This window comes from Vombatus ursinus, unplaced genomic scaffold, assembly GCF_900497805.2.
Source record: "Vombatus ursinus unplaced genomic scaffold, bare-nosed wombat genome assembly UNPS02011014.1, whole genome shotgun sequence".
Lineage (NCBI taxonomy): Eukaryota > Metazoa > Chordata > Mammalia > Diprotodontia > Vombatidae > Vombatus > Vombatus ursinus.
This window is the reverse complement of record NW_020950792.1, coordinates 1,820,539-1,836,971: the sequence shown is the minus strand read 5'-3', so window position 1 is coordinate 1,836,971 and position 16,433 is coordinate 1,820,539. Positions and strand designations below refer to the sequence as shown.

The 16,433-nt window shown below is 35.4% G+C and overlaps 1 protein-coding gene across 1 annotated transcript in view; it reads left to right on the top strand.

The window, feature by feature from the left end:
- The first annotated feature begins 252 nt into the window (after positions 1 to 252).
- The window catches only part of CLDN10 (claudin 10), a 142,442-nt gene continuing 126,261 nt past the window's right edge, over positions 253 to 16,433 (top strand). Inside the window, exon 1 of the mRNA XM_027855677.1 lies at positions 253 to 466. Coding sequence (XP_027711478.1) covers positions 253 to 466 — 214 coding nt within the window. The remainder of the gene's footprint in view (positions 467 to 16,433) is intronic.

Below are 16,433 nucleotides of genomic sequence, written 5' to 3'. Positions count from 1 at the left end.
AATTTTTTCAAATGTCAGCATGGGAAATGAGAGATCATTTTTGCTAAGTTTATTACGCCATCTATAAATCCATCTGTTTCCTTCATTTCCATAAAGCTTCAGGCCGTTGGAGCATGAAACACTGTCACATACTTACATTAACTTTCTGTAACAGTTATCCAAGTGTAATTTGCTCATGTTGAACCTCTTCATGCTGAGCCCACTAAAACATTTCCTTGGCCTTGTACAGTTCCATAGAGAAGGCTAAGAGACATGTTCTGGGCCCAGATTTCGGCTCTTGTGTTTGGCGTTGGTGGAGTTGGAGCTCTTATTGCTGCCACTGTGTCCAATGAGTGGAAAGTAACTACCAGAGCGTCAGCAGTTATCACTGCCACTTGGATTTTCCAGGGTCTTTGGATGAACTGTGGAGGTAACGCATTGGGTTCTTTTCATTGCAGACCCCATCTTACTCTCTTCAGAGTACCAGGTAATTACAGTATCTTTGTTTGGACAAGAAGTAATTTCTTTCCCTCTCCCTTTCCCCTCTTATTCTCTATGATCTCCCCCTCTTTGCCCCCACACTATTCAGCACTTGCTCTACATTTGCAGGCTCTGTAAGACTGAGGGTTTAATTAAGGATCCAACGTTGGGGCTAGAAGGGGTGTGGCATGGTTGCATTGGTTACACTATAAGGACTGGCCTTATTAGGAACACAAGAACTTAGAAATGACCTACTGATCTTCTAGAAATGCCCAGTGGCATTAAAAGGGCATTTGATGTATAATAAACTCAAAGATGGAAAAATATAAGGCTTATAATGAAAATATATTACCATCTGGAAGGGAATAATCTTTTTTAAAGCAAGATTTTATTTGCCCTCAGGTATAAAAGCTTTGTGATGTGGAAATCTAGAAGTAATAATGGAATAGACTTCCAAGAAGTGCTTGAAGGTTACCCTTCCTTGAGACTAACATACAGATTAGTGGAAGCCTTAGATGACCTACTCCTAAAGACACTTCTGGAAAAGGGAAGGGATTAGGTAAACTAAACAGGTTTTTTGCATCTCTTATTTGTTATTCAGCAAGAGATTAAGAGATTAATACAAGAGAATAAAAAAAGAGGCAGCTCATTTTTATATTAATTATACATATATTTAGATATGGATATTCATAACATAATAACGGAAGGGTGCTGAATTCAGAGGACCTAGATTCAAATCCTGATCCTGTCACTTTCTACCTTTGTGATCTTAGTCAAGTCATATAACTTTTCTGGGCTTTGGTTTGCCTGTTAAATGAGAGGGTTGGAATAGATAATCTTAAATATCTTTTTTTGGCTACTTGGTTATAAAGAAAAATATGTTGCATACTTACAAATTGACTAAAACGGATGGATGTATATGGAAATAGGGAAAATGTTAAAGAGATGTTTACACATAAAAAATACCTATTAATACTACCTTTTAGGAGATAGTTGCCTTTAAATCATTGCAAAAATGCTTTAAGGTCACTGCTTTTTTGCATATTGTGATATTACTAGCTTAAAATAAATAGAAAATGTATTCCATAAAGAATTGTACCTCAAGGGTGTGATAATATAACCCATATGGAATGTTTTACAGAAAAAGCTAAAAAAAAAAAAGATAAAGAATTTAAATATTCAAATGGTAAGAATGTACTTTGGCCTTAGGAAAGAGACGAATAACATTTTAACTCAGAAGTTACTAAAGCATAATATTTTATGGGACTTCATGTCAAGTATGTGTGTCATTAGTCTATAATCAGTGCAAAGGGATAAAGAAAGTGTATTTAGTTCAAGCCAGGAGATTTCTAATGATAATCACACTAAATGTTCAAGCTTGAATGCCCATGTTAGGCCCTCAAATGCTAGGTACATGCCAAAATACCCACTCGAGTGAACAAATGACTCAATATCAGTGTCAAACTGAGAATTTTTACTTGGAAGTTGGTATTATGATATGAATTACTTAAGACCTATTTTAACAGATTTTAATTCTGTGCATCTCTGTGGCTTCTTCCCACAAAAACTGTTTTTTCCTAAGAATAAAAAGTTTAGAAAAAGCAAGTTAAGTTAAGGAGCTCTCACCTCCCTATATGCTTCCTATGGTTTCTCTTCTTTATTGCTCTGATGATCACTGGATCCCTCCCAGTACATTTCAGGCAGCAAGGAGAAGTAGCAAAGTAAATTTCTTTGTGCTTCAGAAACTAAATGTGTACTATTGTTTGCTTTTTATTAGCAGTAGCTATTAAATGCCTTGCTTTCACTCTATAACTATTGCCAGGAGCTAGCAATCTTAATGTCAAAGAATCAGCTTTTGACCGAGCTTTCCAAACAAAGTGGGTTACTTAGAGTGGGACCATATTATTTTAACTGCTATATGCTCAAATGTGTGCCAATAAATAGTTATATGGAATTTACACTTGCAATTGTATGTTCATGTGCATGCAGACAAAAAAAAACCTTTGAGAAAACACTGAGTTAGATATTGTGTAGCCTTATATATGATCCAGATTTATATGTTTATTTATTCATTCATTCATTCATTCATTCATTCAACCACTGATCAGTCCATACCTATGGTTTTCATCAGTGAAGCAAATACTCAGTATGGAAACTTCTTCCACTGATGCAGATTTATTTGTGACTCAGTCTTAGAGAGTTGCCTGCAGCGTTGGTGGTGAGTGACCTCGCCAGGGTCACACTGCTAACATGTCAGGCTTAGCACCCACAACTTCTTAACTTCAAGGTCAGTTCTTTCTCTACTTGCTATGTTGCCTCCAAACATTCTCCATTCGTAACAATCATTTTTTTTCCTTGATTTCACTTATTTCTCCTAATTGTTGAGGCCATTTCTTTTATTTCTACCATATCTTTATATAGTGCCTAGTCAAGAAGTTCAAATGCCTACTAACAGGAGGAAAAGTGGTTATCAGAAGATGCTATTCCTAAATTAGCATAAAATTTGTATTTGATATATCCCGAATGAAAGGTCTATGTAGGGTTTGCTGACTACATCTATTTAAAAAAAACAAACCAGGAACAATGATTCATTTTTCCAACGGAAATGGGAACTCACAGATCTTGGATTTCCTTATAAAGATGGAGCAAATCCAAAAGGTACTAATGGTTCTTCCTTTATTCTTAAGTGAAACTGTAACAATGACAAAGTCGGGAGTGCAGTATTGTTGTCCCATTTCCTTTATAACAAAATGTAACTAGGGAAAGCAAACAACTACCTACAAATTAATAGGGCTCATATCATTTTCATCACATGTACTTTTAAACTATTTCATTGATGTCAGACAAACTTTCTGAGATTAAAACATTTTTTCAAGATAAAAAAAGTACAAATCCTTCCTTAGCTACCAATTTTTCATTTCCTGACTATATATTTACTAGAACCAGAAGACTTTAAAGTTAGAAGCCTAGAGATCATGTAGCCTAATCCTCTTATTTTACCTGTTAAAGGAGCAAGGCCTAGAAAGTTTAGGGAGCTCACCCAAGATCATACATCAAGTTGGTAGTAGAATCAGAGCTAGAAATCAGGCTTCTTGATTCTCAGCCCAGCACTTTTTCTACTATGCAAGCAGCATAGTAGTTGATAATTACTGTATAACACTCTTAGACCAACTTGCAGTTAATCTCTATAATTATCCAGTCATTATTCCAACTGAATATTTTTTTGGTAATAGAAATAACATCATCTTCAAGAAATATAATACTTCCTTTTTAAAATTAATTTTTTATTGCAAAATTAACAACACAAACATTTCAATATTCCAAACACAGAGGTTCATAATCTTAAACATTAGAAATCAACAGCTCTTTGCCCATATTGACAGGCTAACCTCCTTCTAATAAAGCACTGTGGAATCATTTCTAGAGAAGAGATTATAGAGGGAGGATATTGCCTGTGTGTGTGTGTGTGTGTGTGTGTGTGTGTGTGTGTGCATGTATGCGCAAGCATCCGTGCCTGTGAAGGTCACGTGGCCACACCACCCACCAGCTACCAATTGCTTTCAGTTACAATTCACTGCCCTTAGAAATACTAAAACACACTGGACTAGGTAACAGTGCATTCTTCTCCTATTCATAATTGGGAATGTTATAAACTTCTACTTTCTTCTATTTGCTTTATGATATGACATAAATAGTTCATCTATTTGTAGTTTACTATGGTATATGGCATATAGGGATGTAAACCTAATTTCCATCAAACTACTAGGATTTCCCAGCATCTCTTGCTTGTCAAATGAAAAGGCTCCTGGCCTACCCCAATTGCTATCTTCTTGATTTTATAAAACATCATGTTGTATGAGTTTGCTTCTAGGTTTTGTTCATCTGATGGATTCCACTCTTCAACTTTTCTATTTTTCATTAGTATCAAATAGTTTTGATAATAATATTTTATAACAAAATTTGAGAACTTATAGTACCACTTCCTTCATTGTTATTTTTTCCCATTATTTACTTTGAAATGTCTAAACTTTTGTTCCACCATTTGGATCATTATGATTTGTCTAATTCCATAAAATATCCCTGGTAATTTGTTTCACATAGTGATATATCAGTATATTCATTCCAGCGGTATCATCTTTTTTTTATTATAATGGTGTTGCAGTCATGAGCGCTGAGTAATTCCTTTGTGATTATTTAGGTGTTTTTTGTGCCTATAAATATTGTTTTGTAGTTGTTTTTAATCTAAGTCCCACGTGTGTTTTGGCAGTTTAAATCCCAGGTGTTTTATTCACTTTATAGTCATTTCCTATTGAAGTGCTCATGATTCTTGTGTATTTATTTTATATTCATCTACTTTAATAAAGTTAAGAATTGCCTCATTTGATTTATTTGTTGATTCTCTAAGAGTCTCTAAATAAACCATCGGACTATCATATTCCAAAAAAAAAAGGGGGGGGGAAATTTGCTTCCTTTTTGTCAAGTCTTCTTACCTTAATTTCTTTTTCTTGTTTTATTGATGAAGCTAGCATTTCAAGTATTGTGTCCAATAGTGGAGACAGGAGATACCCTTGCTTCAACCCTAAGCTTGCTGGTCAAGTGTCCACTGTTTCTCCATTGCAAATAATTGTTAGTGCTTAGTTTAAGATAAGCACTTTTGATCAAATTAAGGAAGTCTCTTCCATTTCTATTTTAAAGCATTTAAAACATGAATTATTGCTATATTTTGTTGAAGGATTCTCCTTATCTATTGATACTGGTACATAGATAAGCCTATGGGTTTTATTGTTATTAATATGATAAATTGTGTTAATTATTTTCCTAATGTTGAACCCTTATTTCCCTTTTGTTATAAATCCTATTTGGTCCTAAGAATAGTCTTTGAATTTGCTGTAGTCTCTTTGGGAACTATTTAAAATATATGTATTAACATTCATTAGTAATATCTATGACTTCATTAACTCTGTTCTTCTCTGATTTGGGTATCAGAAACATTTGTCTCATGCAAATCATTTGGCAACATGTATTTCTTCTCTGTTTTGAGAATGATTTATATAGCATGGCAATTCTTTAAATGTTTGGTGGCATTCACTTGTAAATATGTCAGCATTAGGTATGTTTTTCTAGATCACTTATGACTTGCTCAATTTCTCTTTGTGAGATTGTGATAGGTAGATTGATAGATAAATACACTGTTAGTCTTTTTTTTTAAAAAAAAAACTTAGCTTTGATTCTATCAGTTTAATGGCCTTTGCTTTCAATTTTACTAATTTCTCTTTGGTTTTCAAATTTTCTTCTTTCACACTTATTTTGTTATTTTTTTTAATTGGATAAGGCAGTTGTTTTTTTTCTTTTGTTAATCTACTTTTTTCAGAGATATAAATTTTCCTCTAAGGATTGCTTTGGCTATATCCCATATATTTTTGGAATATTTTTATTTTATTTTTTTCTCAATTATATGTAAAAACAATTTTTTTAACATTTAAAAAAACATTTTTGAATTCCAGATTCCTCCCCTCTGTTCCTCTCTCCCCTTTCCTTTACTTGAGAAGGCAAGCATTTTTTATAGGTTATTCATGTTCAGTCATGCAAAACATATTTCCATATTAGCCATGTTGCAAAAGAGAACAAAGAACAAAGAAACAAACAAGAAAAACAAAGAAAGTTAAATAAATTATATTTCAATCTGCATTCAGACTCCATTAGTCCTTTCTCTGGACTTGGATAGGATATTTTGTCATAAGGTCTTTGGAAAAATCTTGGATCATTGTATTGCTAACAATAGCTAAGTCATTCACAGTTGGTCATGGTACAATATTGCTGTTACTGTATACAACGATCTCATCTCTCTACTCAGTTCACTTTGCATCAGTTCATATAAGTCTTCCCATATTCCATTTATTTTGAAATACTATCACATTTATTATTCTCTTTGGAATAATTATTGATTGTTTCTCTGAGTTGTTCTTTGACCCACCTAGTATTTAGGATATTATTATTCTACATTCAGATGTGGATCTTTTGTTCCTAGTTCCTTTTTAAAAAATCTTTATTGTGTTATTATCTATACAGAATGTATTTTAAATGCCTGCCTTTCTCCACTTTTAACTATGAGTTCTTTATGTCCCATAATATGATCAATTTTATAAAAGTATTATTCTTGTATAAAAGTACGTACACATGTTTGTGTTTTAATATTTCCATTCAACAATTGTCTACCAAATCTACTATTCCCAATATTCTGTCAGATCTATAATTTCCTTCTTGTTTCTCATAGTTTTATATCATTCTGAAAGAGAAATGCTTAAACTCACCCACAATTAATGTGCTATTTTCCAAATCATCTCAAATAACTTTTCTTTAATGTGCTTAAATGCTATGTCATTTGGTGAAGATATATTTAATATTGAAATTGTTTCCATCAATCAACAAGCAACAATTGTTTCAAATGATCAGCAAGTGCTTATTACATGCCAGGCACTGTGCTGAGCATTTTATTATTGGGGGGGGGGTGGAGGACCTGTGGCTTTGAGGTCACATGTAGCCCTCTAGGTCCTTAAGTGTGGACCTTTGACTGAATCCAAATTTCACAGAATTTGTTCTGTAAAACTTGCCTCAGTCAAAAGGCTGCACTCAAGAACCTAGAAGGTCACTTGTGGCCTTGAGGCTACAGATTCCTCACTCCTGAAGGCACATTGGTTTCCATTTTTTATTCTCTTGACAATATCTATTTTTACGGTTTACTTAACAAAAGTTATGATTACAACTTCTGTTTTTTTTTATTTTTCTGAAGTATACTCAATTTTGTTCTAACCCCTCATTTTAATTCTGTAGATGTCTTTATGTTCTAAGTGTGTTTCTGATATGCAATAAATTGTTGGGACCTGGGTTTTTGTTTTTTTGGTTTTTTTGCTAGGCAATGAGGTTAAGTGACTTGCCAAGGGTCACGCAGCTAGTAGTGTTATCTGTCTGAGGCCGGATTTGAACTCAGGTCCTCCTGAATCCAGGGCTGGTGCTGTATCACTGTGTCACCTAGCTGCCCCGGGATCTGTTTTTTATTTTAAATTTTGAACTTCCACATACATAGTAGAATATAAGATAGTATATGTTAAATCACAAATTTCTATTATGTAAAGCTTGTTTTTATCTTAAAACATATAATAAATTCAACATGTGACTTTCAAGGATGGCCTGCTTATCTGTTCTTTCTAGCTTGCCTTCTGTTCTTTCCTCCACATATAAGAACAGTTCAGGGCAGCTAGGTGGCACAGTGGATAGAGCTCCCGCCTTGGAATCAGGAGGACCTGAGTTCAAATCCGGCCTCAGACACAACACTTACTAGCTGTGTGACCTTGGGCAAATCATTTAACCTCAATTGCCTCACACACACACACAAAAAAAACAACAACAAAAAAAACAAAACAAAAACAAAACAAAACAAACAAACAAAAAACACTTCAATGACCCTCTTTTCTTTTCTTTTCTTTTTTCCTTTTTTTTGGAAGAAGTTTACCCTAACACAGCAGTCCCTCCTTCCCTTCCCACCCCACCTCAAAATGAAAAAATGAAAGAAAAAGAAAACACTCGGTCCCTGTGTTTTGTTTTGCTTTCAGCAGTTTGGTCCATTGACTCCCACAAATACCCAGCTCAGCTCTGCTCCTGAACCCAGGCACATAGTCTTTGATTCTGCCATTATTACCAATCTCTTTTTCATGTACTTCCCTTGTTCTGCCCAAACATGAGCATGCTTCACAATCCCCCTTTTCTTTATCCCTACCCAGATAGTTGAATGAGCTTCATCAGAGGAATCCCTTCCTAAGATATATTAATTCTGTTCTTCCCTTTCCCTACATCTTTCTGCCTTTCACTTCTCTAGACCAATGATGTCAAACTCTCTGGACAACTACCTGCTAAACTCCCAAGTGTATCCAGATTAAAATATAATTGAATAAAATATAATTGGGAAATGTTTAACAAAATAAATAATAATACAATACAACAAAGATAATGTTAGTTTGTGGTTTTCCAAGTCAATATTCAGGCTGCAGGGTTCCTTTTCTATTGGAGTTTGATATTGCTTCTATACATTATGATCTTCCTTCATGGGGTTTTACCACACATTATTCTACTAATGAACATACATATCATGAGATTTTCAAAAGGATATTCTCTCTTCCCAGATTGTAGTTCTAGATTTCCCCTTACTTCCAAGATTCTTTGTTTTAAAGACTTTCTTCCCAGAAATAATAATTCTCAATTGAAGAGAGTGATGAGATAGAAAGAACCCTGGATTCGGAATCAGGACCTGGGCCAAAACTTGAAAAAATTCAGGTTCCACCACCTGAAGCAAGTCCTTTTATGTCATTAAGCCTCAGACTCCCCATTTACAAGATGAGCAGGTTAGACTAAATAACCTCTAAGAACCACTACTTCTTTAAGTCTCCCATCTTATTCACTTCTTCTAACTCTCCTTTCTTCTTCTAGGCTACTTCTTGCTCCCTCTTCATGGACCCTCCCCATATATGTTCTCTCTGCTCTCTTAATCACATGTAGATAAGGTTTCTTTCTTTGCCAAGTCCAGATATGTGTGGTTAAGGATTCTCTTTCTCCATGCTCATCCCCCTATTTATTCATTTGAATGATCTTTATCTTTGACATCCTATTCCAAGAAATATTAATTTGATTCTTCTCCTTTCCCACTCTTTCTGTCCTTTAGAGCACTTTAATCTGTTTCCCTTCATAGATATCACCTAAAAATGAACCTCAGAGATTTTTAAAAGATACTAGACTTGCTGCATGTAAACAGTACTTTATCTTCGTGATCTTTTCATATAATATGGACTGATTTTATCTTTCTTATATACAAACAAGTCAATGACTGTTGTTGTTGCTGTTGTTGTTTGTCTCTGTATTTCAGTGTCCAGTATAGCACGTACACAGGAGGTATTTAAGAAATGCTAGTTGAACTGAAGTAATGAATTTGTATGTTAAATGACCTGCCCCACTTTTTCCTTCAATAAGGATGATTTACATTCCACCTTCCTGCTAAAAAGCCATACTTTTTCATTGATGGTTAAGATCAACTTGACAAATTGTTTCAGGGTGTGAATGGGAAGGAACTGATTTGCTTTGATTTTGGGGTATATAATATTCCAATCTTTTATTTCATTTCTCATGGATGACAAACAGTATCGAGCAACTCGGGCTGCTTTTCCTTAATATGTGACAGACCTTCTCCTGGTTGTTTGCAAGATTTTTTGTTTAATGTTAACACTTTGGAATTTGGAGGTTATGTTTCTGAGTGAAATGAACTTGGATTTTCTCTCTGCTGATGTTCTGTGGATTGTGTTAATTTACACATTTCCTGTTTCTAATACTTTTAGGTAATTTTTCTCATATGGACCTTTTTGGGCTTTGGTTTTTTCACAAGTCATACAAATGAGTCATCTTCTATAATTTCTAAGGCACCTCCTACCTCAAAAAGTCTATAATTGCCAGAGCTCAACATTTCAATCTAACAGCATTATTCTACTACCACTGTCCATATGGTAGCATGTAGTTTGTGTGTGTGTGTATGTTATACACATATATGTACATACAGCAACATAGACATATTCTTAAGGAAGCTAGTATTGGGGCATTTAAAATAATTTTGGCAGCAGAAACCTAAAAAAAGAAAATAAATAGCTTCTTTTTCTACTTTTCCATGGAAGAATGCCTGCCTTGCCAACCTTCTAAACATTAACACGGATTCCTGGTTATTTTGCATTAAGAAAATGTAAATGGCTTTGGGGATCTTAACTACAATTTGGCATAGATGGCCAGATGACTCAAGACAGCTGCCAAGTTTTCAGTGCAATGAAACCATCTGGCAACAAGGCAACACTAATAATGGTACTTTTCTAAAAGTTCAGACATCTGATTAAGTTAGTGCTAAACATATTTCCCTTCACACCCCAAAGGCTTCAGTTCTCTCATCACCACCCCTTAGCCATCCCTAAAGAACAAAATATGGCATACTTGCTTCTGTAAGGATTTTTCCCAGATCATTTCTATGATCCAATTTTCCCCCAGGACATAAGGCCAACAAAAAAATGGAAACAATCTGACAACATAGGCATGGATTTTTTGCCCATTGAAATGTATAATTTGATCCATGACACAAAAACTACACAAGTGAACTTCAAGCAACATGAGTAACTGACATAGGAACGTAAGGGAAGATTCAATTCAATTCAATAAGCATTTTTTAAATGACTACGAGATGCTGGAGATACAAGGGGAAAAACCCCATTCATCCCTTCCGGGAGCTTATCTTCTACGGGGAGGAAACAGTATGTACTCAGATAAGAAGTACAAAATATACAAAAGTTAAGACAAAATAATGGGAGTGGGAAGAGACCTCTAAAAACTGGGGAAATCAGGAAAAATTTCATGTAGGAGGTGACAACTAAGCTAAGTTCCTCTGAAAGAAAATAATGAAAAGCTTTATAATACCTTTTAAAATGTCCATTCTTTCTGGTTGTTTCAGTACTATAGGAGTAGCACCTGACGTAATCTTGTTCTTTATTCATCTGAGTGGCAGATTTGCCTTAATTTGTTTTAAGCTAGAACTTAGTCAAAGACTCAGAAACCTCAAACTAACATAAATGCCAACATTTTTCCCACTACTCTTCTCTGTGTGGGCATTAGTAACTCTCACTCTTGAAACAACCACAAATAACTTTATATTTGTCCATGTTCCAGACAGCATGTGATATCCAGACCACATTTCTGGCAGGCTGTTGACACAGCCAGTGCTCCAAGGCAACATCTCAGTGAATCCATAGCTATATTTAGACAATAAAACCTGATAACATGAGCCTCAGTAAATCAGTCTCTGTGCCAATGTCTTTAGGCTACTTATAACCCTGAGATCCTCCCATGGCTTGATGCACTAGATTTCTAAAGAGTGATGGGCATCTTATCCATCTGACGGACAAGCATTCACACCTGAGACTCAAGGACAAGACACAAATTAGACATTTAGCATGATAGCCCCTAAATTAATGAGGACAGCAGCCTCATTGACAACCTACCATAGTAATGTCTATAGCTATTCACTGAATAGTCCCAAAAGAAATCTCACATCATATAACCATAGGAAAGTTAAAAGTCACAGCACTGAAGGAAAATATCCGTGGTTATAATTATAATTATAAAATCCAAGTCTTATAATAAGACTCAATCACAAATTTCATGACTGCCTCAGTACTTCAGTATTTCAAGGGTCTTCATTAAAAAACGAAAAAGCTCAAGCCCTCAAGGGATTTGTTTATATTCTTTTGAAAGTAATATACTATGTATCCAGATAAGTAGAAAACAATCTGAAGAAACAAAAAGCACTAATAACTGAGGGATTAGGAAAGGTTTCTAATAGAAGGTGGCACCTAAGTTGATCTTTGAAAGTCATCGAGGGATTCCAGTGAAATGAAGCATAGAGTGAACTGGCCAGTGAGTCCATTCCTTATGTGTGGAGAGTGATCAGGTGATGCAATGCTATATAGACATTCTATAACTGATTTCAGCACACTATGTGGTGATTGGCTGTAGGGGCTGCACTCAAGAGGCACTAACCAGCCAAAGGGAGTCTCTTGCTCTGGCTCTGGCTCTGGCTCTTTCCTGCCTGGAAATTGTTCCACTGACAATAAGGCAGACAATGATGTGAAGTGAGAGGCCACAGCCCACTCCATACAAGGCCCACATATAGCCCATAAATACAGGCGTCTGTCCTTTGTCTCTTGCATTTGTTCTTTCCTGTTTCTAGGCGAAGAAGTTTGGGTGACAGCTAGGTCATTGTGAACTTCAAAAGGTTAGAATTGGGAGGCATCAAAAGTCTGGGATCTGGAGTCTGTGCTGGGTTTTGCAGCCACCTCAGAAGCTGAGGTGCAAAGTTCAGAGTAACCTGTTTGACTTAAAACAAGTCAAAGACAGCTAAAAGAGAGCTTCAACAATTCCTGTTTGGATGTAAACTTGGTGGGGTCAATGCTATTTAGAAACTGCTTAAGGTTAAGCCCAATCTCCCCAGAGATCGAGGTGGAATAAGGTGTTGAGAAGCAGCAAGCATGTTTGTACTTCTCTTCCTTATATCTTCAAAATAAATATCCATTTATAGATATTAATTTATGTTGATTGGTTAAAAGGAACTGAAACACTAGTCACTGGTGTTTAAGGGAGGAAGATACATCAGAATGGGGTCTTGAACTGATAGCATTAGAGAAGAATCAGCCTTTCACCCCTCAGGATACCCTAGAATCCTAGGGAGAAGAAGCAGCTGGCCCTGCTCTGGGAGAGTAAGTCCAGAGCATCATTTCACTAAGATACAGCAGCTGAGAGAAAGTGTATTCTAGATATGTGGGTCAGCCTGCACAAGTTCACTGATCTACCAATGCAGCCTACAGCTTGCCTCAGAGGGGTCTTAACTTAAAATACATAAGAGCTCCAGGGATAGATTTCAGTGGGTCCATGGACTTGGATAAGAAAAAAAAACTACATCTATATTTCAGAAGAATTGGTTTCCTTTGCAATTATATGTATTTTATTTTATGCATTTAGAAACATTAGTCTAAGATGTCCGCAGGTTTTATGGGACATACAAAGGGGTCCATGACATAGGAAGTTTAAAGAATCTCTGCCTTAGAGAGACTTTCCACATGAAGTGTTTCCTGATCCTCTAGCTACTTGTGCTTTCTCCCTAAAACTGCCTTGTTTTTATTTTACTACATTGTTTGAACCTAGCTCTGTGTGGCAGGGGAGCTGGACCACCCCTCCATGCTGCTAAGAGACCCTTAACTAAGGACCTAGGTTATGCTGATCAGAAACCCAGTCAGATCATAAGACAGATGCAAGGAGTTTTCCCACAACTGTACATAGCACACAACCCATATATCTTATCTGAAAACTGTCCCTACACTGATCAATCAGTTATTGTTTCCATGTTCCTTTGATTGTTCACAGGTACCTGGGGAGAGTGGTTCACCTCTTTTTTCTGATTTCAGAGAATTGCACCTGTTCGTTCTCCCCATTCCAATTTGGAAAGTTCCTATCTTTCCTTCAATTAGAGATCAGAATGCCTAATGTTATATTGTTTCCTTTTGATTAATTGGTCTGATTTGATTAATTGTTTTTAATGTAGAAAAGTTTGTCTTCCCCTGAATTCGGGGTCTAGGACTAAGCTGAGCATTTCAGAAACTCATTCATTCATTCATTTTTTTAGCAACCATTTATCAAGTACCTACTCTTTGTGAAATATTTTATTAAGTCCTGTTGAGGGTACAAAATTAATACATGAGTGGAATCTAACCAAAACATATATGTTTAATACAAAATAATAACTAGACAATAACTGTAACAGAACAGAATAGGAGAATATGACAAGTATAAAGGACTCTGTAAGATCACAGATATTACTGAATACCATGCCTGACATCAATTAGTCAACAAGAACTTGTTTAGCATTCACTACGTGCCACATACTGAACACAAACATTTGCAAAAGTGTTTTAAATACGTTATCTCATTTGAAACTTACAATATTCCTACAATCAAGGTACTGAATCTGCAGGTATCATGGTATCACCCCACTTTGCAAACGAGGAAACTGCAGCTCAGAGGTGTTGGTCGCCCACAGACACATAGCTAGGAAGTTTCAGAAATTGGATTTTAGGTCTTAGGTCTTCCATCCTATAAAACTAGAACTACATCCACAAATTAGGAATAAAATAGTTAATTACAAGTTCAATTTAGAGGTAGAAGTAACCTTAAAGGTCAAGTTAAATGTCATCATTTTACATATATGGAAAATGAGGCCAGAGAAGTGCAATAACTTATTTAAGATCACATTGTTAGTAAGGGGGCAGAGCCAGGATTCAAATCAGGTTATTTAACATAAAATCTAATGTTTTTTTATCTCTGTAATACGATCAAGTTTTATTTGTTTTAATTTAGAAAGTCAATGACCTTATGCTAAGTCAACTTGAAACCTAACTTAACTGACATGACATGAACCCAAGCATTTAAATTACAATCTCAGGATGTTTTAGATTAGAGGATTCTTACTTTCACTAGATTTTAGGATTAGTTAGAGTGTGTGACCTGTCTGGTGAATTCCTTGCAAAGCTTCTCAACCAAAACATCCAGAACATTTCACTGGATTAATGTGCAACTTGTGAGTTTCTATTCAATTTGCTTCTAAATGCTTCCTTCTCTTTCCAGCTCTGTCTTATTCTATAAACATGTGTAGGAGAGAGATCTTTAAGTGGACAGGATCAGACTAGCTATGGTCCCTAAGGGGTTCATCATAATTGTATCTATGGAATCCCTGAGAGCAGGATCTCTTTCATTTTGTTTTTATATTCCTACTCTAGAATAGTGAAATGCACATAATACATATTTAATAGGTACTGCTAATAGAACAGACTCAAACCAGGGTTGACATATCATAAAAAGGTGAATTTTTCGTCAGAGAGATTTTCTCCGCTTTCTAAGAGCTTACAAATTAATTCAGGAGATAAAACACATCAAAAAGGATAAATAACAATAATAGAAATGTTCAAGGAATGGCATAGATTTGCTTTCAGAGGAACTAGATATAATTATAGCTTGAAGTTAGAAAGTTTCCTGAAGCAGATGTGACCTGAAGAATGGAGCAGAGTTTGGAAGGGAAGGGGAAATGATATTCCAGGCAAATGGGAAAAAAATATTCCAGGCAGGGATATAGCATGAGCAGAGAACAGGAGGTAAAATGAGGCAGTTAAATTTGGTAGCCCGTAAAAGTAGTTCAGCTTAACTTAAACTCAGTTTCTCTTGAAAAATAGCAGGAGATAAGGTTGGAAAGGTTATTTAATGTCAAATAGACAAGGGTTTTTACTAACAGAAGCTTGGAATTTAGCCTTATAAACAATGAGCTTTTTAAGTTATACGTTATTTTAGGAAGAATAATCTGTACTGATATGCAGGATAAACTGAAGAGAGGAGATAAAAACACCATTCCAGTAAGGTATTTATGTTGTTATGAATGAATATAAATTCTTCCAGACGTTCATCATCTCTTACATGGAAATAGTCTTCTAAGTGGTTAAGAAGAGTGTAAAAGACATGAACTTCTGCAGCTGCAAGAAGCTTGGGGGCATTCAAAGTGTTGTGCATTGTCCGAATTGCAACCTGGTCATATCACCAACTACTATTAAGCTGTTAACTGTCTCAGCCTTTACTAATAACCAAAGTGCCAACAGTTCCTCTCTCACATGGGTTAATAGTCTGTGTCCTTCTGTTTTTCTAGGGCTTATGGCAGTTTGGTAGACATATATATGAACATCACATGTTAATTTTTATTTAAGGAGGCAAATGCCTCATTTAAGTAAGCAAGAACTTTTCAAGAAAATTGGTAGCATATTTTCTTCAGTGTGTTGAAACAAATGTCATTTACATAAACACAATCTTTTTGAAATGATCTGGTGCATCACCTTTACTAGCAAATGAAATCTGGTGTGTTCTTTTATAGATCCTACTACTCATTTATTCAATCATTAACAAGTATGCATTGAGAGTCTGTTAAATACAAAGCACTATGCTATGTGCTATAAAGGCTAAAAAATGTATAGCTCATAGTCCTTGGCCTCCATAAATTCACAATTCAGTGAGGAGAGGGCAAAAACAAACCATATAAAATCCTCTTACAACGCAAGGCAGCCTAAGAGAATACCACTATAGGTAAGATATTGAAAATGAAAATACTATAGGAATCCAGAGCACAGAATGATTGTTTTCTGCTCTGATGATTAGAGAAAATTTGCAACATTTGACCTGGTTCTTGATGTATAGATAGGATTTTGATAGAAGGAAATGTCTTTTCAGAGAGAGACAACAGTACAAGTAAAACCTTGAAGGCAATCAATCAATCAATCATCCAAACAATAATTATTTATGAAGTGTTCAGC